The sequence below is a fragment of the Ailuropoda melanoleuca genome, chromosome 14, assembly GCF_002007445.2.
Source record: "Ailuropoda melanoleuca isolate Jingjing chromosome 14, ASM200744v2, whole genome shotgun sequence".
NCBI classification, from domain to species: domain Eukaryota; kingdom Metazoa; phylum Chordata; class Mammalia; order Carnivora; family Ursidae; genus Ailuropoda; species Ailuropoda melanoleuca.
The window spans coordinates 55,625,962-55,652,109 of record NC_048231.1 but is presented as its reverse complement, the minus strand read 5'-3'; the positions used below and the strand labels follow the sequence as shown (position 1 = coordinate 55,652,109).

At 35.1% G+C, this 26,148-nt stretch overlaps 1 protein-coding gene across 6 annotated transcripts in view; it reads left to right on the top strand.

Moving 5' to 3' along the window:
* The window catches only part of SMCHD1 (structural maintenance of chromosomes flexible hinge domain containing 1), a 155,255-nt gene that overhangs the window by 110,762 nt on the left and 18,345 nt on the right, over positions 1–26,148 (top strand). For 4 of the 6 annotated variants that reach the window (XM_002926065.4, XM_034642912.1, XM_034642913.1 and 1 more), the window contains 8 exons: positions 2,381–2,507; positions 2,657–2,776; positions 3,958–4,043; positions 4,637–4,759; positions 9,313–9,503; positions 11,620–11,729; positions 11,990–12,060; positions 18,983–19,154. In XM_002926065.4, coding sequence (XP_002926111.3) covers positions 2,381–2,507; positions 2,657–2,776; positions 3,958–4,043; positions 4,637–4,759; positions 9,313–9,503; positions 11,620–11,729; positions 11,990–12,060; positions 18,983–19,154 — 1,000 coding nt within the window. Of the gene's footprint in view, positions 1–2,380; positions 2,508–2,656; positions 2,777–3,957; positions 4,044–4,636; positions 4,760–9,312; positions 9,504–11,619; positions 11,730–11,989; positions 12,061–18,982; positions 19,155–24,323; positions 24,412–26,148 lie in introns of all 6 variants that reach the window. The other 2 variants (XM_034642911.1, XM_034642914.1) reach the window with 2 other exon arrangements.

The following is a 26,148-nucleotide window of genomic DNA, read 5'->3' as shown; positions in this document are numbered from 1 at the left end:
GGCTTTTGATTCACACATTGATTTAGTAAGTCTAGGGTAGGGCTCTGGACTCTAATACAAGTAGGTAATTCTCATCACTAGGAACATTTAGGAAATACTGGCTCAGAATATAACCAGTTATTTGTAAATGTTCCATGTTTGCATGAAAACAATGTGTACTGTTTTAAGTTATAATCTAAGCTTATTCAAGTTTGTTAACTATTTTCAGATTCTCTATATTATTTGCTTACTTAGATCTGGAAATTCCTGAAAAAGGTGTCTCAGTTTTGTTCTGCTGTGTATTTGTTTATTTCTCATATTCCAGATTCCCATTTGTGCTTGGATCCAGTTATGGACTCTTAAGTTCTCTTCATTTCTTTTATGTTTCTCCTTGATAAACTATACATCAGAGATTGCAAACTATAAAACTTTATAGGAAACGGGGCGCCTGGGTGGCTCAGTCGTTAATTGTCTGCCTTCAGCTCAGGGCGTGATCCCGGAGTCCTGGGATCAAGCCCTGCATCAGGCTCCTCCACTGGGAGCCGCCTTCTTCCTCTCCCACTCCCCCTGCTTGTGTTCCCTCTCTTGCTGGCTGTGTCTCTGTCAAATAAATAAATAAAATCTTTAAAAAAAAAAAAAGACATAAGGGAGAAAATTTTACATTTAACTACATAAAAAGTTAAAACTTTATTATAATCATATCTTATAATAGCAATATATTGATAATTATTGACCCTGAATGGTGTGTATGTAGAGAGATTCATTATCTGACCATACAATAAAAAAAATGTTTTTTAATTGAATTGTGTGGAAATATTGGTATGTACACACACACAAGTATTAGGTTAGATACATTAAACATATTTTTAGATCTCCTGAAAAACTTCTGCAAATCAATAAGAAAAAAGATAATCTAACAGAAAAATAAATGTAAAAAAAATAATTTTTAAAGTAAAACAAAATAAAAAAGAATATGAGCAGACAGTTAATGGAAGAGAAAGTATAAAGGACCAATAAACAAGCATGACCTCAGTACCAATCAGAGAAATGCTAATTTAAACAATAATGACTGGTTCTTTTTAATCCATTTTGGGATTAAAAAACTTCAGGGAAAAAAAAACTTGATAATGAAGTGTTGGCCAGCATCAGGGAAACTAGATATTCTTATACACTAATGATGAGAAGCTTAATCGACAGGCTTTTTGAAGGGAAATTTGATATTACCTATTAAAATGAACTGTTTATAATGAGTCCTATTTCTCATTATTCTAGAGAACAACCAGAGAAATACTGGAAGATATTTTCTTTGCTAAATAGTAGTTAAAAAATTTGAGCAATTCTAAGCAGTGGAAGTAGTACTGTATACCTGTCTTGTGCATACATTTTACAGATTGGTATCTAGACCTTCACTTGCACTGATCAGCAAATTGGATTGATTTCTGAAAGCAAACTGCTGAATTATTATAAAGTGTATGTTTTAAAAATATGAACAGTGTTTTATTTTTGTGTGTTTATATTCATGTAAATACATTGAAAATAGCTCTCAGAAACTAAGTGTGATTGCAGTTTGGTTTAATGGTGGGCTCGTATTCTGTATTTCTTGGAAAGAAGAGAATTGTCTGTAATTCGTAATTTCATTTCATGAATTGTTCTACAGTGTTTTATGGATTTAGGTTTTTAAAAATTCTACTTCCCTATCTGTAAATTGTACTAGTCTAAAAAATAAAACAGCTAGTATCTATTGTTTCCTATAAAGAATGTAAAAAAAGGTAATTTAGGATTTAAATAAATATATTTGCCTTATTTACTTGTTATATGGTATGGCCTTAAGCTAAATTGTATTAAAAGTGTTTTGTATGTGCATTAATGAAGAAAATACAATTAAAAAAAAATCTTTCAAGCTTTTTAGGACCTCTTGTTTGGTCACTTGAGACTAGTGGGTCTACTTCCATGGTAACAGCTGTAACTTAAACTCAGCATTGGGCTTTGGGCATGTCTTTGTGATTGTTTTTATAACTTTTATGCCATCAGCTGTTTCACACTTCTTCAACTTCTTAAAGGTTGGCATCAAAAAGACTTTGCAAGTTAAGATAGTAAGTGGCCATTGATACTTCTGCTCCAAAAGAAAAGATACTTTTTTTTGGGTAATTGTCTATTACATATAATTTTTGTATAATCTATTCATTGGTAAGCTCACTTTCAAACCAATACCAAAAGGTAAAAGGTTTTGTGTCTTGGGTTGTACTGCTGTTTTAATGAATGTTAATGAATCTTAAGGATCAGTCAGTGCCTGTTGCCTTTAAAATTTACCACTTACTTGGGAATGATATTCATAACATTTATACATTGACAAATACTATTTTGAATCTTGTTTTTCCTAACTGCTCTTTTCTTCTTACAGAATCTAGTGCTGGCGGAAAATAGTCCTGGAAGGGATAGTACTGAATATTTTATTATATTTGAGCCTCAGCTACCAGCTCTATCGAGAACATTAGAACCATATATCCTACCATTTATGTTTTACAATGGTAAGTTTTTAGGAAAATAGAGGATTTTTCTTATGTTTGTGGTATTTTTTTTTATTTTACTTTCCATTAACATGGTACATATTAAAATTGTGACTTGGAAAAGTCACAATTTTAGAATTGTTTTGAATTATCTGAATGTTTTTTCTTAGATGTTAAGAAGCAGCAACAAATGGCAGCACTTACAAAAGAAAAGGACCAGTTATCTAAGAATATTACAATGTATAGAAGTTTATTTGAAGCCAGCAATCAGCTTCTTGATGAAATGAAGTGTAAGTCATTTTGTATTCAAAGGTAATAAAAAATTAGGCTTTGGGGAATGGTAAGGCAGGAGGTGAGACCATGAGACACAAAAATTGTCTACTTTCCTGGACTACAAATAAACTGCAGAACACTGCAGTAATGATGTAGGGAAGTAAGGCAGTAATGATTACTTACATTCTTTGTTATTCGATCTCCTTATGATGATGTATTCCATCATTTTAAATACATTTATATCCTGCTTACTTATAAAAATTTGAGTTTTTTTTAAATTAGAAGTCAATCTGTGGAAATTTAAGGCTTTTGACATGATAGTAATATTTATATCTGGCTCCAGGTTCTGGCAGAAGATATTGAAAGACAGTATTACTGGGGAAGTGACATGTAGTTTAATTTTTAGTTTGAGTCATGGAACTCTGTATTTTACTAAAGATTCTGCAGTGTGTCACACTATGGAGGTATACAGGCAGCACATACTACATAGAAATATGTAACTTATTTTTAAGTCAATGCACAATGTTTGCTGCAATTTGCAATTTTGTAGACCACTAAAATAAGACATTTGCTGAGTTGTGGTTTATCTTTTTCCATTTGTCAGATTTTTTTCGCTATGGTTTTTGTCTTTGTGTTAATTACATAGGTAAAATTTTGATCCATTAACTGACAAATGTACTGCCTGCCTCAGAGTACTCACTTTTGTATATCCAAGGGCAACAATAGTTAGAGGATAATGGGAGCTAAGTAGGATGGTGAGATAGTACATCAGTAGTAGCACTAAAGATTCTTTTTATAAAGTCTTACTTGGTTCTTGTCGCAACCTTTTGCAATTATCTATATTATATATGGTCATGTGGATTAGGATTAAATAATTTATCTAAGATTACTTGGAGTTTGCATATTAACATATATATAATATCTTCCTTAACTGCCTTAAAACCAAATTTTGGTTTTTTAAAAAGCAACCTTAAAACCAGCTTTAAAACCAAATTTTGTTTCTCATTTTTGTGTATTAGATGCAGATATTAATTTTAGACTTCTAGTTTCATTTTGAATTTCTTAAATACTCAGAGTTTTTACTTTAACATCAGTCAGTACAAGGGCAAAAAAACGAGATTGAAAATATTTTTCAAAAACTGTATTTTGGGGATTATTACAAATTGATGCAGGTTTGTTTGTTTGTTTTTAATTTTAGGCCAAGTCGAAGAAGCAAAATTAAAAGAGGCTCAGTTGCAAAATGAACTAAAAACACATAATATTGACATTCCTACAACACAGCAGGTGCAGTTTCCATGTATATGTGAAAGATTGTTTAATTAAATTCTAGTCTGTAATTTTTTTATCGTTCATTTTTTATTTACAGTGTTATGGGCACTCTTGCTTTGGGGGGGGGGTTCCAAGACATGTGGATTATAGTCTGGTCACTTACTAGACATTAAAAGGGGCTAACAAAATGATAGAATACCCTTTTCAAAGAAATTACAGTTTGTATTTCTAATGTAATGACCCCAATAAGTGAAATTAATAATACACGAATTTGAGAACTGCATTGAAGGGGCTTCATAATTTATAGCCAGTATATGTGGTGACAAAGAAAATGAGAGAAAGTGACAATTGATTTTTTTAAACTTATTTTTTTTATGTGTATAACTCAGTTGCAAAGAGAAGTCCTATTGTAGGTTGTGTATTTCCTAAGATAAAGTCAGTGAGGTGAACGTTTTTGTATTACTACAACAACACTCTTTTAAAGTAATGCCTGTTTAATAACTTTATGTTCTTGAGTTGTCTAAATTGTTGATTTTTCTCTGCTATCATTATGGCTGTCTAGTATAGGAATAATTGCCTTGGAGTTAATTTTTCTTTATAAATTACAGATGCCACACATTGAAGCACTTTTGAAAAGAAAGTTATCAGAACAGGAAGAACTGAGGAAAAAACCTAGAAGATCATGTACTCTTCCAAACTATACTAAAGGCAGTGGAGATGTTTTGGGAAAGGTTTGTGTTTAAGCCTTTTAAGAGGCAGTACATTTTATTATGTTGTTTTGTCTAAAATGTGTTTTAAAGTAACATTATAATAATAGAGTGTCAGTTTCTTTGTACTTTTTCAATTTTTCCCATAAGTTACTTGTTCTTGTTACCATAATAGGGATTTGGGAGAATTTAAAACTGAAATGCGTAATTCCATAATATTTATTTACTGTTGAGGGCTATGGCAGAAATTAGCATGTCTCAGTCCAAGGCTTGTTATCTACTTATAGATGCTTTCATGTCATATGAGTTTATAGGTAGCCAAGACCTTTCCATGTGACTCAAGCTTCAGTGAAACAACAAAAGAAAAACAAAAACTCAGAATTTTTCTGAGTTTAGTATTGTTAGAAAGTGAATTCTGGGATGCTCCTAGAACTTAAGAAAAAACAACAATAAACAAAAAACGTCATTCATATTTTCTGCCAAAAGAGTGCCATTCTTCTTTAATTCTTTGCCTCTTTNACAATAAACAAAAAACTTCATTCATATTTTCTGCCAAAAGAGTGCCATTCTTCTTTAATTCTTTGCCTCTTTGGTTTTTCCTTTTGTCAGATGAATTGCATTTTCATTTTTATCTTATGATTGTTAAGTCTTGAACATTCTGTTTTATAGAAGGTGTTTCTATTTTTTTTAAGATATCATTTACTTACTTGACGCAGTGAGAGAGAGAAAGCAAGCACAAGCAGGGGGAGGGGCAGAGGGGGAGAGAGAAGCAGACTCCCCGCTGAGCAAGGAGTCTGATGCAGGACTCTATCCCAGGACCCTGGGATCATGACCTGAGCTCTAGAAAGTGTTTCTTATAGGTGTCCCCAGCACCTTCAGTTTTTGATGGTATTAAGGTTTGTGGTATTATATGTATGTGTGTTTTACTTGTAAAACTTTTCTGTTTAATATGCATCTCGCTTTCTGCTTTTACCTCTGTTTTAAAATTGAGGAAACTGAAACTGAGTTACAGAAAGATTTTAAAAAAACTTGTTTAAGGTTACATAGCAAGCAGGTAAATGCCAGAGCACAGACTTAAGCCCAGGCAGTCTGATTGTTAATCCTGTTGTTTATGCCTACGTACATTACTACTTTTACAACCACTGTATGAGTTTGTTGGGGTTTTTTTAAAGATTTTATTTATTTGGCAGAGAGAGACAGCGAGAGAGGGAACACAAGCAGGGGCAGTGGGAGAGGAAAAAGCAGGCTCCCAGGGGAGCAGGGAGCCTGATGCGGGGCTCGATCCCAGGACCTTGGGATCATGCCCCGTGCCGAAGGCAGACGCTTAATGACTGAGCCACCCAGGTGCCCCATTATATGAGTTTTTTTATAGTGTTTATAGGCTTTTCATGAGGATATTTAAATTCAGAGAACTTAATTGTCAATATATAGTTAGTAAGGAACAGAACTTAGATGTAAACCAAGGTTCCCCTGACTCCAGAGTCCATTGTAGTTTCTTTGTAAGTGGTTTCCTAACATCACAAGCCAACTACACAGTGAAAATAGAGGGTAATGGTTACTCTAAAAGTGTGTAGCCAAGTTTAATATCGAAACCATAATGCATTATTATTTAAAACCCAAATATGGGGGCGCCTGGGTGGCTCAGTCGTTAACATCTGCCTTCGGCTCAGGGCGTGATCCCGGCATTCTGGTATTGAGCCCCACATTGGGCTCCTCTGCTGGGAGCCTGCTTCTTCCTCTCCCACTCCCCCTGCTTGTGTTCCCTCTCTCGCTGGCTTTCTCTCTCACTGGCTGTCTCTGTGTCAAACAAATAAATAAAATCTTTAAAAATAAATAAAACCCAAATATGAAAATTGAAAAGTTAAGATGTAAATTTATAAATTGGAAAACAAGGTTCTGATTTATAATTTTTAAAATTGTTATTCCTCAGAACCAGTTTAAAGAATTAACAGAAAGAAGCAGTCTTTATAGAAGAAGCAGTCCTACAATTTAAGCATATAGATATCTGTAGTTAGCCTGCTTTTAGGTACTAACATTCCACATTCAATGGTTATTTGATACAAAATTCTTAATCAATGGGTAAGATTTTACCAAAGCATAAAATAAATTTTAGCAGAAGAAATATATTTTAAAGTCTTTCATATTAATATTTCTCATATCTTAAAAATCTGAGGGAAACCTTTGAATTCTCATTTTATGTAGTTTCTTCTCTGTCCTCTCAGAGTACGAGCCCTCTCCTAACCATCAGGAGAAAGTTTTCCACTCCCTTCAAATCATGCTTAATCTTCATTGATTCCTCATTTAAAAAAAATTTTCCTGGTATTTATTCTAAAACTAGAATAAATAATTGTGGGATGTAGTAAGTGACAAGAGATTTTCACCTAGACTTTATAATGTGTTTAATTTATAATTGTGAATACCTCAGTTAACTTGGATGCTTTAGTCTTGCCATCATTGATTCCAAATACCTTGAAATTCATCTGCATTTCTTTTAAGTGCCATTCATCTCCTATCCCTGAGGAAAAATTCATAACATCCATGAAAAATGGCTAGGGTTAGCTCAAAAAAGCTGAAAAAGTAGTTAAAGCTTGAATGAACAGAACATTGTATATGGTACATGAGTAAAAATATTGAGTTCATGTCTCCTTTCGAAAAAGAAACTACTGTGTATATATTTTGTATCACCTGAAAGTTTAAGGAGAAGGTGTAATGTTGAGGAGCCTAATGAGAGCTTCCTCTCATAGCTTTACTTAGAAATAATTGCCCCATGGACCGCCTGGGTAGGTTCAGTTGGTTAAGTGTCCAACTCTTGATTTCAGCTCAGGTCAAGATCTGGGGGTTGTGAGATAGAGCCCATATCGGGCTCAGTGGGAAGTCTGCTTGGGATTCTCTCTCTCCCTCTACTCCCTCATCCCACTGTGTGCACTCTTTCTCTCTTTCTCTCTCTCTCTCTCTCTCAAAATAAATAAATAAATCTTAAAAAAAAAAAATTACCCCATTTATAANAAAAGAATTACCCCATTTATAAGATTAGAGTACTTGTGAACAACCACAAAAGAGATACCTGTCCTAGTACTTGCGGTTACACGGAGAATGAGATCACTCACTTTGATTTGCCTCTAATCCTTCCTCTGTTTGCTGAAACATTTTTTTCATCTTCATTTACATGTACTAGTTTCTTTGCTTGTCTCTCTCCTTACCTTTACTCCACTAACATTTAGAGAATTGGAATACAAGAGTAGACATTGTGATGTTTCCAACAGCAACACATTTTCATTGCTAGGGCAGGCTTTTGCAGCCTGGTCAGTTAAGAATAAAGGATATATGTGATGATACCAGTGGTGTAGTGAATGAGGTTTTGAAATCAACCTCAAAATTTCGATCTTGTTAGACTTTGAAGAAGAATGCTTGCGAGTAAAGTGTTTGTAAATAGAAGAGTGACTACTTACCCATAAGTTCCAGTGTGTTCTTATAAGCAGAAAAAATGATTCTTATTTGTGATGTTTAGATTTGTTTTCAGAAAGAAATACTATAGGGGTGCCTGGGTGGCTCAGTCGTTAAGCGTCTGCCTTCGGCTCAGGGCGTGATCCCGGCGTTATGGGATCGAGCCCCACATCAGGCTCCTCCGCTATGAGCCTGCTTCTTCCTCTCCCACTCCTCCTGCTTGTATTCCCTCTCTCGCTGGCTGTCTCTATCTCTGTCAAATAAATAAGTAAAAAATCTTAAAAAAAAAAAGAAATATCTATAATATTGGAGTAAGATATCTACTTAGAAAGATATCTACTTAGATATCTCCTCCTGCTTGTATTCCCTCTCTCGCTGGCTGTCTCTATCTCTGTCAAATAAATAAGTAAAAAATCTTAAAAAAAAAAAAAAAAAGAAATATCTATAATATTGGAGTAAGTTACCTACTTAGAAAGGTATGATTTATAACTATATTTTTAATTGAATCTTCCATCTATTGTATGTGTATATTATTTAAATGTATTTTATGATTACTTTATCAGTTAAGACATAACCTCAATAGTAGAGCTGTCAATTGTGAAAAATGTGCATCATCAATTAGCTGATAACATTCTGTTTTTACTTGCTCATTTCTAAGATTTACAGGAGTTTAATTTGTAGAACAGTTTTTCCAAAATTTAATAGCAGAATAGACATTTAATATTCAAGCCAGTAAGTTTTTATAGCTTGAGAATTTTTTTTTAACTCATGTATTTCAGAAAAGTTTTTGCTGTCTAGATGAAGGCTTTTAAAATACTTAATATCAAATTTTTTAATATTTAAAAGTTTCTTGGGGCACCTGGGTGGTGCAGTTGTTAAGCGTCTGCCTTCAGCTCAGGGCGTGATCCCGGCGTTCTGGGATCGAGCCCCACATCAGGCTCCTCCACTAGGAGCCTGCTTCTTCCTCTCACACTCCCCCTGCTGTGTTCCCTCTCTTGCTGGCTGTCTCTCTGTCAAATAAATAAATAAAATCTTTAAAAAATAAAAAAATAAAANAAGGCTTTTAAAATACTTAATATCAAATTTTTTAATATTTAAAAGTTTCTTACTTGATTTTTTAAAATGGCTTATAGATTGCACACCTGGCACAAATTGAAGATGATAGAGCTGCAATGGTTATTTCTTGGCATCTGGCAAGTGACATGGACTGTGTTGTCACCCTGACCACTGATGCTGCACGTCGTATCTATGATGAAACCCAAGGTCGTCAGCAGGTGTTGCCCCTGGATTCTATTTATAAGAAGACTCTTCCAGATTGGAAAAGGTTAGGAAAAAAGTGGGAGTAATGATTTTTTCTGAAATATCTTTTCTGTTAACAAAGTGCTTAATTTTAAAATGGTTTCTATAAAAGTGGCTAAAACAAACTGAACAGTGACTCAAATTACCTAGATTATTTTTATCTTCATTACAAATGTGTATACTTCATTAAGGTGGGTATTGCAGTGTGTCTACTCATATATGCTGGCCATGATTAATTTGCCAAATAAATGTTATTTGTATATAAGTTACACAGGCACATACAAACCCAAAGCAAATTTTTGGCTTTTACAATAGGAAGGATGTCAATATCATTGATGAAATATGAAGCTCTTTTATTTGGAGTAAGAGTATAGATGCATGTGTTTTGTCCTGTTTGTGTCCTGTGGAGATAAGCACTCATCATTTAGGTAGAGAAGGTCTCTATTAGAACTGCCAGTAGCGAAGTTGAAATGTAAGAGACTCTCTAGTTAGAATGTTTTATTATTTTAATATAAATTGGTTTCTCTAAGTAATTACTTCCTCATTTACTTTTTAAAATGTGTTTAGGAATAACCATGCAAACCAATTAGGTATTTTTTATCTAAATTTAAAAATATTTTGGGACGCCTGGTTGGCTCAGTTGTTAAGCGTCTGCCTTCGGCTCAGGGTGTGATCCCAGGGTCCTGGGATCGAGCCCCACATCAGGCTCCTCTGCTGGGACCCCTGCTTCTCCCTCTCCCACTCCCCCTGCTTGTGTTCCCTCTCTCACTGGCTGTCTCTCTGTCAAATAAATAAATAAAATCTTCAAATAAAATAATAAAAATATTTTATGCATAGTCTGATTTTTGACTTTAAAAGACTGAAAGGAAATGGTAACAAAACAAAAAAAATGTAGAACAGTATTAATTGATAATTTTCTCAGATTCCTAAACAAAGCTTTACAGTTGGGTAGGAATAGGGATTTAAGGAGAATAGGAACTCTAATATATTAAAGAGTCTACTTAAAATAACACGTATTTCATTTTGTATTCTAAAAATAGTTTGAGGAAACAACTAGAATTTAAACTCAAATCTATCTGCTTCTAAAATCTCCCGCTCTGCTACTGGTCAGTACCCATTTTAAACAAAATGGAAATCCAGTCAGATCATAATTCCTGTGTTCATAAAGGGTAGTACTTTGTGTGTGAATAATTTTTCCCTTTAGGGGAGATGCTTTTGTCAGCAGAATCCGTGAAGACCAAGTTAAAGATCTTTGATTTAGGGGGGGCGCCTGGGTAGCACAGTCGTTAAGCGTCTGCCTTCGGCTCAGGGCGTGATCCCGGCATTCCGGGATCGAGTCCCACATGGGGCTCCTCCACTGGGAGCCTGCTTCTTCCTCTCCCACTCCCCCTGCTGTGTTCCTCTCCCCCTTATGTGCTGTCTGTCACATAAATAAATAAAATCTTTAAAAAAAAAAAAAAGATCTTTGATTTAGGGAAAGTGTGGATTTGGTATTTAGTGCTAAGGTTTGCACTAGAAAATAGTTATCCTCTGTTCCTGGTATTGTGGCTCTTACTGAGATTGAGTTAAGAGCTCCTAGAGCCACCCCTACCCTCCAGCACTCCTACTTTCAAGGTGTGTGAAAAGCTCTACCCTGTGGAAGGGAAAGGGTCCTGACACACTAGTCAGCCTCCACCTATTGAATCCCATTGTTGCCTCTGGGCTTCAGTTGTCATTCTCTACTCTGTGGGAAGGGACAGGGAGCCAGAGTACCTGATCTACCTCCCTCACATGGAAGTCTGTCTTGGGCCTTGCCTCTTCCCCTGTCCGTGCTAGGGCCACTCTCCACATGAGATAGTCATTTTATTGGCATCCCCATTTAGTGCCAGCTTTAGAGGCTGCTTTTCTTTTTCCCTTGTCAAACTCAACAGCAGTTAGTTTATATTGATTTTAGTAAAACAAATAAAACTAGGTATTCTTATGTAGTAAATACTTTCATTTCTAAGGGCATACTAGTTAATCATTTAGGAGTGTCATTTATGGATGGGGAATTGATTTAAAGGATCACAATAATGATAAGCAATATATACATATGTATTTTATATTATGTTTTTTAATTAAAATATATATTTGTTTTAATATATTTTTTAAATTTCATTCAGACCTCTACCTCATTACCGAAATGGAAGATTGTATTTTAAACCCATTGGAGATCCAGTCTTTGCCCGAGATTTGTTAACATTTCCAGATAATGTAGAACATTGTGAAACAGGTAAAGGAAATTATGGTGACTTTCTAATACAGATGTTACACTTACGATCCAGATATACAAATTGCTGTCTATGGAAATTTATGTTCTTGTTTATTTTATAAGTTATAGTTTTATTAATATTTTAATCTCTTATTTTTTCTTGTTAGAGGAAAGTGTTGAAATAAAATTCTAATGTTACCATGCTTTTTAAGAAAATTTTGTAATGTGTTAATATTTTAATATGAGAAGTCATAATTTTTAAAATTTATTGAATTTTTTAGTATTTGGTATGCTGTTAGGAGACACCATTATTTTGGATAATTTGGATGCTGCCAATCATTACAGAAAAGAGGTATGTATTTGAATTTTTTTTTAATTTGTAGCTCTAATTTTAATGCATATTTTTAAAGTTAACATATTCGGGTCCTATATAGAAATAATATTATGATAATGTTCAGATGACTAACCTTGTCAAAACTGATTTAAATCCTACAAATTGTTAAGCAGTATAAAATTGGGCACAGTATGTGAATGCATGAGCCAAGAAACAAATTCAAATGAGACATACTTTTGGGATTTGAAGTTGTCTAAAACTCAAGGCCAGTATTCTGTTGATGATGGTGTTAGGAAAAGTGTATTCTCAGATAATGTTGTGGAAATGTAATTTGGTGTAACCCTTATTTGTTAGTTGTTAGGGCTGCTGTGACAAAGTGCCACAGACTAAGTAGCTTAAACAATAGAAATTGCCTCACAGTGGAGGCTTGAAATCCACATTGGAGGTGTGGTCAGGGTTGATTCTTTGTGAGGGCTGTGAGGCAAGGATTTGTTATAGGCCTCTCTCCTTGGTTTGTGGATGGTCATCTTCTCCCTGTGTCTGTTCACATCAATGCCTCTCCATGTCCCCTTCTTATAAAGATACCACTCGTTAGATTAGGGCCTAACTTTATGACCTCATTTTAACTTGATTACTTCTGTAAAGACACTATTTTTAAGGTCACATTTGGTGGAACTGAGGGGTTAGGACTTCAACATAGGAATTTTGAGGGACAAAGCTCGACCCATAACACCTTTGAAGGGCAGTTTGCGATATAAATGGTTCAGTTATCCATTGCTGCCTAGCAAACACTGCAAAAATTACTGGCTTTAAACAATAACAGCATATTAGTCGTCAGGTCTCTGTGGATGTCTCCAAGTAGTGTTAGCTAGTTGCAGTGTTGGCTAGTTACACTTGGGATTGTGGGAGCTCCAGAGTGCCTCACACAGCTGGCAGTTGGCGTTGGCTACTTTCTGGGAGTTCAGCCAAGTCTGGCCAGAGGCTCTGCTGGCACTGTCTTTTGGGGTTACTGTTCTCACACACATCCCTTCCTCAGGTGCTGTGGTATAATGTCATTAAGAATTTTTAGAAACTCTTGTCTACCTAAGAGAATCTAGGAAGCAGTACCTTAAATCTGAGGTCTTAACAAAGAGACATCCTTGATCCTTGACTTCATTTGACTCTTAGGATACTTTTTACTGGCAGGGCACTGGGTTTTATCTTAGTGCTGAGGCTTTCTGTTTCTTTTTCAAGAACATTTTGGTCACTGCACAGGCTGGAGATGAAAATCACCCCACACATCCAGGATTAGAAATATTGCCTCAAAATTATTTTTATTTCCTTAATTCCTTTATTATTAATTTCCTTGAAATTAGTTCCTACTTTTGTTTTATTAATTTCCTTGAAATCAGTTCCCACTTTTGTTTATCTCCCACTTATACTGACTAGTTGATACTGGCTGCTGGCTGGACACTCAGCTGGAGCTGTAAGCTGGTCACTGGATCTGTCCATGTGAGTCTCTACTTGTAACTGCTTAGGCTTTTTCAGATGGCATCTGGGTTTTAAGAAGGGGTGTTCTGAGCAGTAAGACAGAAGCTGCAGGTCTTTCAAGTCCCAGCCGTGGAAAGTATATTTCGTAGGTCAAAATCTGGCCAGCTCAAATCCAAGCAGTACGTGGAGTGGTGGGACTGGACTCTCTCTTGCCCATGGCAGAAGGAGCAAAGAATTTGCAGCCACCTCTATAACATCACAAAGTCTTAAAATAATTTATCTTACAGACACACTCCCACAAGTATGTGAAGATATATATAAGAATATCCAAGTATTAAAAGAATTTATAATGGGGAATTTTGGAAATAGTCTTAAATGTCCACCATTTAGGATTGGACAACTCCATTATAGTAATAATTTATTCAGTAGGGTATATGTTGCTGTTACAAGAATGTACTAAATTTCTGTGTCCTAACAAGGGAGGTATATAAAATATATTTTGTTGAAAAGTTGCAAAATTATGTATAAGATGATGCCTTTTTAAAAGAAAATAAGCTTATGGTGGTGAGGGGACAGGCAAAATGGGTGTAGAGGAGTGGGAGATACAGACTTCCATTATGGAATGAATAAATCATGGGAATAAGAGACAGCATAGGAAATATGGTCAATTATACTATGATAGCGATGTATGGTGACAAATGGTAGCTCCACTGGTGGTGAGCACAGCATAACCTATAGAGATGTGGAATCACTATGTTGTACGCCAGAAACTAATATAACATTGTGTGTCACCTATACTCAAAAAAAAATTTTAACTTAAAAATACATGAGTTTATGTACTTTAAACAAACTGGGAAAATATGTTTTATACTGTTGGATATACTAAGGGTTATCACTTCTGTAGTACTTATAAAAAAAGAAATCTCTGAAGGAGGGTCTTTCAGAGGGTTGTTCTAGAGATTGAATAAAATTAATACATATAAAGCATTAGGCAAAGAGCCTGGAATATGGAAAAATTTCAGTAAAAGAAAGTTCTCTTTGTATCTGAGATCCAGGGGTCTCGAATACACAAGAAGTATTACATTTTATAAGTATAGTGTTAGGAGCTTGGAATTACCAGGTGATAAATATGTATGAAAAACATTATAGGCTTGCAAATTACTCTAACTGAAAATGAGTAAGAATGTTTGCGGTTACGTAAGAGAAGACAGACGACAGTTTAAACTATAAGCCAGTATCTATAAATAGTATATCGTAGAATCATGGATACCTTAGAGATAATATACTCTCACTTTCTAAATGAGAAACTTTAAGCTCAAAACAAATAATGGATCTGTACCAAATCACACCAACTTATGGCTGAACTAGAACCATCAGAGAAGTTTTTCTGTGGACCCAGTTAAGAAGAAATAAATGTGCCCTGATTTAGGAGAGCAAAATTAGTGAGATTATTGAAAATTATACAATTAATTGGGAAATAGTATTTGGCATCTTCATGAGTGTTTTCATGGGAACTTAACAATGGCTATAATATACTATACCAGAAAACAGTTGTGGATGGAGAAGCTACTATATTCTGGTAGTGATTAGCATATTTATATGTCTTGAATATGAAGTAGAAACCATACCCATTAAATGTCATGACAACATGGAATCTATTGGGAGAAGATGAAAAACTTACTAGTGAAAATAGAATTGACAAATTGGATAATAACTAGAAGATTCTACTTAGTTCGGTCAATATTTGGACACTTGACTGTATGAGACACAGTGGATGCTATTACATGTTGAACAACTGGCTCTCCAGTGAGTGGGGGTGTGATAGGACCCTGATTTGTAGCTTTTGCCCATGGTGTAAGTCGTCCTATCACGGCTGATTTCCAGCTGCCTATGTGCCGCCATTGAATGAGGCATTCAGGAGAGTTGGCTCTCATGACCCAGTAAACACTGGCTCTAGCACACTATCAGACACAGTACTAGGCACTGAAGTTTATACAGAGATGGACTAGACAACTCAGAGGAAATTCATGCAGAGATTAACTAAAGGGCAATTTCTGGCTATATGTCATTAGGATATGTATCTTAATGTTTGAACTGGCAAAAGGGTAAGGTTTCGAAGTGATGGTAGAACTCAGATAAGTAAAACACTAAAGCCAGGTTTTGCTTAGAAAACATTTGTCAAACTAATTGAAATTGAGCATCAGTTTTCATTCCTTTGAGAGGCCCAGAGGGTAGGAGACAAATAGAGCCCTTCTTAGGGCTTTAACCAGACTGGGGAATCTGATAAAAGATCCCTTTCCCAATAAACTGGATCCCCCAAAGGGCTAACTTTAGTGTAATTTGAACCAAAAAAACCTGCCATTTCCATTTCAACTCCCAAGTGCCTCTGGAGACTACAAGAAAATTACCTCTCTTGAACCTTGGCACTAGGTGGAAAAGGGAATTTTTTCCTAGAGCATTCATCAATATCAATAAATTGGCCTTTGTCTGTTTGCAACCTGCATTCATATTACTTTGGTGGTATGAAAAATTTCAGGGTAGACATTTGGTTTCACATAGCCCTAGGCTGGTGTAGTGTCCTTAGATACCTGATTGGAGGAAACACGGATTATCTCTGGAAGAATTCACCTTTATCTTAGACCTAAAATAATTTCCATATTGAACATAAGAGCAAATATTTTTTAAGTATGTTTAATACAATTCAAGAAAAGTATTGAAAATGGGAAAAGAACAAGTTGACTTGAAAAAATAGATTCTAAAACTAGAAAATATACATAAAAAAATAAGATGCTTGCTGGGAAGGTTAAGTAGCTTAAGAGAGAATTAATGAATTGGAAGATAGTTTAGAAAAATTGTCCAGACTACAGCCCAGAGAGAAGGGAAGTAAGAGAAGGAGGATATCGAGAGTCTTGAAGGACAGAATGAGAAAATCTCAAATAGAAAATTTTTAAAAAGTTTAATCAGAGTGCCAGAATAGATGGAGAAAAAAATCATAAGGCAGTATCTGAATTATCTAATGGGTGAAAACTTTTTAGAAATGGTGAAAAGACACCAATCCATAGCTTTAAAAAAGAAATGTAGGGACACCTGGATGGCTCAGTTAAGTTGCCAACTCTTGATTTCAGCTCAGATCATGATCTCAGGGGTCATGGGATTGAGCCTCTCATCGGGCTCCACAGTGAGCATGGAGTTTTGCTTGAGGATTCTCTCCCTCAGCCCCTCTATGCCCTCGCTCACTCTCTCTCTCTCTCTAAAATAAGTGAATAAATCTTAAAAAAATAAATTAGGAATGTAATAGAGTATACATGACGAAAGCTGGTACAGTGTTTGTTCCTCATAATTAGTATAGCAAATACTGATCGCTTTGCTTCCTAAATTTTGAATCAAGTCTTGTCATTCTACCGGTTAAGTACTGTTCTAAAGCTTTTCTGAGAAGAGGCTTTTAGGCATGCCTTTGTAACATTGTTTTTGGTAGTGTTTGTTGCTGTTTTCTCTTCCTAAATACTTCATTCCATTTCTGCTACTTCAACCTGTCAACTCCTCAGTTTGTGCCTCCCCCTCTTAGTCCCCACAGCAGTTTTGAATAGGTATTTCCCAGAGCTGCAGGACTGCTGCTCACTCACTGAATTTGCAAAAGCTGTCATTACCTTTTTGTCCTAATTGAGTGCTTAGAGGGGTAGAACCATAAGACTGAAGGATACTTTGAGAATTGAAACTGCCCATGATAGTAGTATTCTCAGAATTGTTGTAGAAAGGAGCCAATCTCCTTTTTAACTGGAGGCTTGTAACTCATATTGTCAGCCTGTTAAGAGAATGGACAAGTCTGTAAATAAATTTGAGTGTGTATATTATTTGGGATGGTATCAAATCCTTAAAAACATTGCCCCGAGTCCTGATAAATGGATAGTACATGACTCCACTTTGTATTTTTAATATTCACTTCTAGAAAACATATAAATCCAAACCAAAGCTAAAAAAGTAAAGTGTGATTGTTTGTAGTAAAACAAAATTATAGTAAAACAAAAAGATTGATTTCACCAAAGAGTTTACCACAGATATTCTTCGAATAGACATCTTATTGCATTTAAATATTCTTTTTAAGATTTTTTTAATTTTTTTTTTTATTTTTTAAGTCATCTCTACCCCCAACATGGGTCTCAAACTTAAAACCGCAATATCGGGAGTCCCATGCTTTACTGACTGAGCCAGCCAGGACCCCCTGCATTTAAATTTTTTTAAAAGTATCCACTTTAGTGGGAAAACATTTGTAAACCTCTGAAATTATATTTAAAGAATAAATACTAGTCATGATTTTATATTACATTTTTTTATTTACTATTTTTCATTTTTAAAACACATTTAATATTTTTACTTTTATAATTCTGAGGCTAACCCCAATATTAGATTGAATTAGGTATTTTTTACATATTATTAAATTATGTTCTTCTTTAATCATTTTTTAATGTATGTGTTCTATTTCACTGTGTAGATGTACCCTAATTTATGTAACTTGTTGAGACATGCAACTTTCATATCTTTTATTAAAACAATATTTTAGTGCACATTGTTCACATTTGTGATTTTTTTCTTCAGAATAAATTCTTAGAAGTGAATTGCTGGGTCATGCAAAACATTAAGCTTTTTAATACTTACTACATTTCCTTTGAAATGTGCTGTCCCAGAATAGAGTAGTACAAGAAGACCTTTCTCCCTCGCTCTCCCAACATTCAGTGTGGTGTGTGTTAACAATTTGAGTAGTGAAAAGATCTTACTTGAATTCCACCTCTTCCATTTTACATTTTATTTTTGTCTATTTCCTAGACCTTTTTTGAAAGACCATTCTTAAAGATCATGAAATACTAAATCCAATGTCTGTCTTTTATTCTCTGACTTCTCTGAAGCATCTAATTCTTCACTAACCCTTCCTACTTCCCATTCCATGTCTTAGGCTTTACTATATAATTCTAGTCCTCCCAACTCTGACATTACTAGCTCTTTTTCTTCTCATAGTTGGAATTATATTAGTATCCTCTAAAGATTTGGCCCGGTGCTTTTCCATCTGTATTCTTCAGTCTCATATTCTCTTTTTGCTCTCCTTTGGTCATCTGGAAAACTTGTATCTAATAGAAGGGAACTGAGATAATGATGCTGCCTTGATAACTGCCGTGGTTTTCAGAGCACGGAGTTCTCTGGCTTCTCTCTTCCTTCCTCTTATCAATTAAGCCATCAGTTTGACTGTTTCCATGTGCATTGTCCAGTTTAGGCTGACACTTCAGAAGTAATCTAATTCATCTCGCTGCCTCTTGGTTTTTACCCCAATTCATCTTATATTTCACTAGCTTGTTTTGTGAAAATACTAGCATGATCATGTCATTTCTAATCTCAGAACCCTTAAGTGATTTCCCCTTTCTTAGAACAACTGAGATACATTTTATAGGCTCACTAATTAATATTCATTTGCTTACAATAGGTTGTTAAAATTACACACTGTCCTACACTGCTCACCAGAGATGGAGATCGCATTCGAAGTAACGGAAAGTTTGGGGGCCTTCAGAATAAAGCTCCTCCAATGGATAAACTTCGGGGAATGGTATTTGGAGCTCCAATACCAAAACAGTGCCTGGTCTTAGGGGAACAAATAGGTAGGTTGAATAACTAATTAAATAACAATTTCTCATTTGATTTCAATCCTTTGTCTGGGGCTTGTGTATTGATACTCTAACATGAAAAATTAATCAGTAAAAATAGGAATACAATGTTTTTGTCCAGTACTTTCAACTTTCTTATATCAGGTAGTTTTTAATTATATAGAAGGTAGGTTTTTCCTTCTTTTTCATTCTTCTTATCTTGAAATAAAATACTGCCCTTCTTGAATAGATTAGTATTTCATCACATCATCAGACTTCTTTTTATATTAAAATTGGTAACTATCTAGATTACAACTGAGAGTGCATGACATGTGACCTCCCTCCCCCGTTTTCCCTTCTGCAGGCCTGTCCCCTTGTTTCTAAGCAGCCAATTTAATGGCCTCTGCATCTGTGATCTGAAGTGCATATACTTTACAGGCTATAACTTAGAGTCTGTTTGCTCTTACTTTTTTATAGTTCTTAATGCTTGGGTGTCTACTTTCATAGCAAGAAAGTAGTCTGTTGTCACTGTTAACTTTAAAAATTTTTTTAACTACTCTAAGCACCTCTTAAAAGTAGAATTATACAGTATTTGTCCTTTTGTGACTGGGTTATTTCACTGAGCATAATGGCTCCCAGGTGCATCCGTGTCATCGCATATGTCAGAATTTCTTTTCTTTTTAGGCTGAATAATATTCTCTTGTGTCTGTATACCATATTTTCTTAACTTTTATTAAAGTAAAATATGCATACAGAAAAGTGTGCTCTTTGTAAACACACAGCTTGGTAGATTTTCACAAAATGAGCACTATCCCTGTATTAAGGAATAGAACATGATTAACCCCGCAGAAAGTCTCATGCGCTCTTCCAGTTCCCACCCAATCCCCTCTTGAAAGGATAACAGCTTCCTTGACTTAAAACAGCATGTCTGTTTTCATAACGTATGTAAATGGAATCATGCAGTGCATACTTTTTTGTGTTATCTGACTTTGTTCATGCAACACTGTGTATGTAGTTGTTTGTTTTCATGACAGGATAATATTCCGTCATATAAATACACTGTAGTTTATTTCTTTATTCTGCTGTTAAGGAACTTGGATTGTGTTTGCCTTGGGATTATTACTTCGGCTACTACCAATATTTAAAGTAATAGTTGGGAAAGATGGTGGGAAGAAGATTGTTTTGTGTTCTTTTAAGATGTTCTTTTGTGTGTTCTTTTATGTGTTCAGTCCGGTGCAGCTGTAAGAAGAGACCCAGGAGAGAGGCTCAGAAAAACAGTGTAGTATGCTCACAGGTCTTAGAGACAGGAGGCATTGCACCACACCACTGAGGGCCACATAGAAAAAAACACAAATATGGTGAGGAGGCAGAAGATAAGAGCAAGCAGAGTGCTTAGACCACAGCTTTTATTGAGNTTTTGTGTTCTTTTAAGATGTTCTTTTGTGTGTTCTTTTATGTGTTCAGTCAGGTGCAGCTGTAAGAAGAGACCCAGGAGAGAGGCTCAGAAAAACAGTGTAGTCTGCTCACAGGTCTTAGAGACAGGAGGCATACCACACCACTGAGGGCCACATAGAAAAAAACACAAATATGGTGAGGAGGCAGAAGATAAGAGCAAGCAGAGTGCTTAGACCACAGCTTTTATTGAGGTTTCAATAGGAAGGGCATGACAGGGCAAATAGCTCAGGATTGACTAGTTTGAATAATTTCAGTAGGCTTTGGATTATAGGTATAGTCTGTAGGCAAAGAATGATGATTAAGGCAAAGGAATACTGCTTTTGGGGAGGTACAAGCCAGATAGAAGAGGTTTTGCTCTGGATTGGTTAGTTAGCATGCTATCTAATTGGCTAGCCCCATAAGGGGCAGTCTTTACCCAGCCAGAAGGTTTTAAGATGTTAAAACATCATAATATACAGAAAATCAAAATTGTATACAATATAAAGGCTCATACTTCTGCTTATGATGGCAGTGAATGCATGCAAAAATCTTCTCTGTAAACAGTAAGTGAGCATCTAAACAAACTGATCATAAAAAATCAGAAAAAACAATTCACTCAGGGCTAGTGAACTGCATAAAAAGCCTCAACCCATATTAGTCTAGCACTACAGGTTATCGCCGTGGTTCCCAAGCCAAAAGAATTATCTGTGAAACTTTAAAAATACACAGCTGTCATACTGACAATTTGCAGTTTCCCTGGGCATCTGAATGTTAGTATAACAGTGTGAAGCATTATCTGTAGATCTTTGGGAATAAAACAATTAAAGATTTTTGTGCCCTTGTTGGGTTATCAAATATGTAAAATTAAGAAATAATGCAAGGATTTCAAAAATGCAACAGTTATGTATCCTTCTTGGTAAATATCTTCAAAAATACACTATACACATAGACTAATGATTCAGCATTAAGAACTCAAATATTAGGGGCTCCTGGGTGGCTCAGTCGGTTGAGCATCCAACTCTTGATACCTGCTCAGACCATGATCTTAGGGTCCTGAGGTTGAGCCCCTAAGTTGGGCTCTGCACTCAGTAGGGAGTCTGCTTGGGATTCTTTCCCTCTGAATCTCCCCCAGAACATGCACATTCTCTCTCTCTCTCTCTCTCTCTCAAATAATTTTTTTTAAAAACCTCAAATATTTAATGATTTAAAAAATCAAATGCGGGGGCGCCTGGGTGGCACAGCGGTTAAGAGTCTGCCTTTGGCTCAGGGCATGATCCCGGCGTTGTGGGATCGAGCCCCACATCAGGCTCCTCTGCTATGAGCCTGCTTCTTCCTCTCCCACTCCCCCTGCTTGTGTTCCCTCTCTCGCTGGCTGTCTCTATCTCTGTCGAATAAATAAATAAAATCNCCCCAGAACATGCACATTCTCTCTCTCTCTCTCTCTCTCTCTCTCAAATAATTTTTTTAAAAACCTCAAATATTTAATGATTTAAAAAAATCAAATGCGATCATTCAAGATTATTGATATGTATAAAATACTTTTGGTTGTAAGCAATAGCAACCAGACCTGACCACTTTAAAGAAAACAGGAATGTACTGGCAGGAAACTGGAAGAAATCACGGATTCAAAGATTGGAAACAGCCAAGACAAAATCAAGGATGACTCTGTGACATTCAGCAACCTTGAGTGTCTTGCACCTAGTCGGTTTGCATTTTTAACGTGCTCAGACTCTACAGTTCCTAAGAGAGAGAAATTCCCTCCTTAATCAGCTGGCCATAGTAATCAGCTGGCCATAGTAAAGATCAGATAGAAGAGAGCTTTGAGAAACCTTTCTTGTATATCGTGGGATTGTTTGCAGAGAAAAAGCAAATTTGAACTAGACTGTTGCCACAAAAATTGTCTACTGCTGGCACAATTAAAAGCAGAGTGTCTTCTAAGTAATTATTTCTACACAATGTTTTGCATTGCAATATTTGATATGAGATACAAGCAAATAAAATAAGAGTGTAAGATGAAAAAATGAGTATGTACATGTTATAAAATAAGGTGATTAAAAATAAGATCTTGAATAACAAATACATGAAATTTTTTCACTAGAAAGCAAAGACACTTAGTTTTAAAAAATCTAGTCCCAGTACATATAAAAATTTTGTCATTTGTCATTTGTTGGGTGCTTAATATATGTCAGGAAGCATAGAAAAGTTAGATGAAGTGAGTGACAAGAGAAACTATAGGAATTTAAATGACATGCATACCGCTACATGATCAGTAAACTATAAAACAGGAATCTCTTACATAAAGGCTGTGTCTGTGACACTCCTTTATGTTCTTTACAAGGAATCTCCTAAACAAAATACAAAGTGAAATAAAGAATTAACAAAAATGTCATGTAAACATTAAATAGAAGAAATCACCAGTAACAATTGTTAATGCCAAAGCTAACCTCAAGGCAAAGGCACTAAAAAAGTGCAAAGGTAAATTCATTTTGATAAAAGATGTATTCCACACTACAGGTGCAAAACTTAATAGACTTGATGCAGTAAAGTACAGAACCAAAATTTTTAAACTTGTAGTAATAGAGATAGAAACATTGTTTTGAAGAACCATTTTTCCATGACAGGTTATTAGTCAAAAACATAAGGAATTATCACCAGTAAGTTGCATTACCAGTCCTTTCTTTGGTATTTATAGAATATGTCACAAAAATTGGTCATAATTTCAAAGGATTTAATTGCTACTCAGCTACAATGAGACTCCAAATTTTAAAAAGCACATTGTGTACATTTTGTACCATAATGTAATGGAACTCTTAAAAATAACTATTCCTTTCCTCCCAAAGTAACTACCCCATAGCAGACATATTAAAAAAAATGTATTTTGTCAAAAAAGAAGAACATATTTATGGGGCGCCTGGGTGGTGCAGTCGTTAAGCATCTGCCTTCAGCTCAGGGCGTGATCCCAGTGTTCTGGGATCAAGCCCCACATCGGGCTCCTCTGCTGGGAGCCTGCTTCTTCCTCTCCCACTCCCCCTGCTTTTGTTCCCTCTCTCACTGGCTGTCTCTCTCTCTGTCAAATAAATAAAAATCTTTTAAAAAAAAGAAAAGAAAAAGAAAAACTAATTGACCATCAAGTATTACATTTAGGAGACATGAAGACAGCTGAGATAAAATATCAAATCTATTAAGCTGAATGCTTTTATTAGTAAATGAGTAAGCAAATTAATTGAAGTCAAATGGCAGGGAAAAATACATTTCAAGAAATAGTACAACCAAATGAATTAGAAAAAAGAAAAACCTTGTACTGAATATATAATTCCTAGAGATGGTCTTTGGGCAAGAATAAATGCAAGAGGAATGTAGGCTCAGAGGGCGTATTCAGACAGAGATTTCTTAGATTTCTATAATATTATAAATACATTTAGCATCTCCAAATAAAATGGACTAAATTATAGAAAATTGCAAAAAAAAATGCTTTAAATAAGGCAGGAAACTTAACATAGACCATTACCTGAGGAAGTAAGTGTTCAAAAAGTTCATCCTTTGAGTTTTGTAAGTAAATTTTAAATATAAATTGTTGCATAATATAAATATGAAGAATACCCAGATCATCTAATGAAATAAAATAGTACAGAAAAAGAAAACCAATATTACTACTCTTCAGCTGTGTTCAGGAAGTCCTTGCCACAGTTAAATAGAAATGAGTTTTATTTTGCCCCAGATAACATCCATAGCTGACTTCTTTCTTTCTAGTCTGTACTCTAGTGTTCTACCTTCAGAAAGAACTTCCTTGATGACCCTGTCTGAAATTAGAAGAGTTTTTTGATATAGAACTACTAAAGTGAGTAAAGAAAATATTTTATAGTTAATTTTTTTAAGTTTGCATAAAATTTTAAAGCACTGTGAAGAAAATAGAAAGGCAAATGACAAACTAGGAGAAGATTGCAGCATATGGTAGCCATGGGTGTTATAGCCCTACTATTAAAACAACCTTTAAAAATCAAGGAAAAGAAGCAAAGATTATAGAAAAATAGAGGATATAAATAACCAGTTGTCAGGGGAATAATAGTTCATAGTTGAAGGCTTACGTATGTATTGGATGCTTTGTTAAACTTGTCACTGGAATGGTTTCATTTACTGCTGCTCTCCTCATTTGGTAGATGAGGATGTTGAGGCACACAAAGGTTAGAGAACTTCCCCAAGTTTGGAACAATGTATGTGTTCATTTGCACGGCGAAATGAAAGAGTAGAAAGAGAATTGTTTTATTTCTGGATTACATAATTAAGGTAATTGCCTTCTCCATTATCCTTTTCTATGTATTTTTCCAGATCTAACTCAACAGTGTGTGTCACTTTTTATACTCAGAAAAGGTTCTAATTGTTTTTAATACTCCTGTTCTTTGAACCTTTAATTGATCTTCTGGGGAACATGCTTAAATATAAAACCATCCGACATACAGAGAAGACTTTTTTTTTTTTTACTAAGATGAATATTGGAAATAGCACTGTTTTTCAGGCTAAACATAAGAAGTGTTAAATGCTTTAATTGAATTTAGAATCTGGGAAATGCCTGTTGCAATGTTGAAAGTGGTTAGAACATATAAATGCAGATATCATATATGTTAAAATTAAAACCTGCGAGCTCTGTGGAATGAAAAACAAAAAGAATAAGGTGATTTTCCCCCCAATATTCCTTTTCTATATTATTCCAAGTTTTTAATAGAAATCTTATGGTAGGGGTGCCTGGGTGGCACAGCGGTTAAGCGTCTGTCTTCCGCTCAGGGTGTGATCCTGGCGTTATGGGATCGAGCCCCACATCAGGCTCCTTTGCTATGAGCCTGCTTCTTCCTCTCCCACTCCCCCTGCTTGTGTTCCCTCTCTCGCTGGCTGTCTCTATCTCTGTCGAATAAATAAATAAAATCTTTAAAAAAAAAAAATCTTATGGTAGAATTACTTCTTAACAAAAAGTATTAAAATAACTCTGGGCATTGTAGAAGCCAAGATACTAAAGAAGAAAGAGTTGTTAATAGCAACTGAAGAAAGGAAAATCCCTTTAAAATAACCAATAATTAGTTAATATATATCTTATTACTGTGACATCATCAAACTCATTAACACTTTTATTATGTCCATATATTCCAAATATGTATTATTATATGTGGCCAGTTTAGAGATTATTATACCGTGCTTAATTCATTCTACTTAACCTCTTAGTTATTACTATCCATTTATTTTGTTGTTGTTGTTAAGTAAAACCATTCTTAGTGTTTTTAGAAGTAGTGACCAGGATTATTTAAGCGCTGTAGTTTTCAGGGCAAGGATATTTTGTTTTGTTCTATTATGGAAATAAAGCAGTAACAATGAGCTCCTGTGGACTTATCATCTAGCCACTCTTAATCCATTCATAATCTTTTTTTTTTAATTTAATTTTATTATATTATGTTAATCACCATACAGTACATCCCCAGATTCCGATGTAAAGTTTGATGCTTCATTAGTTGCGTATAACACCCAGTGCACCATGCAATACGTGCCCTCCTTACTACCCATCACCAGTCTATCCCATTCCCCCACCCCC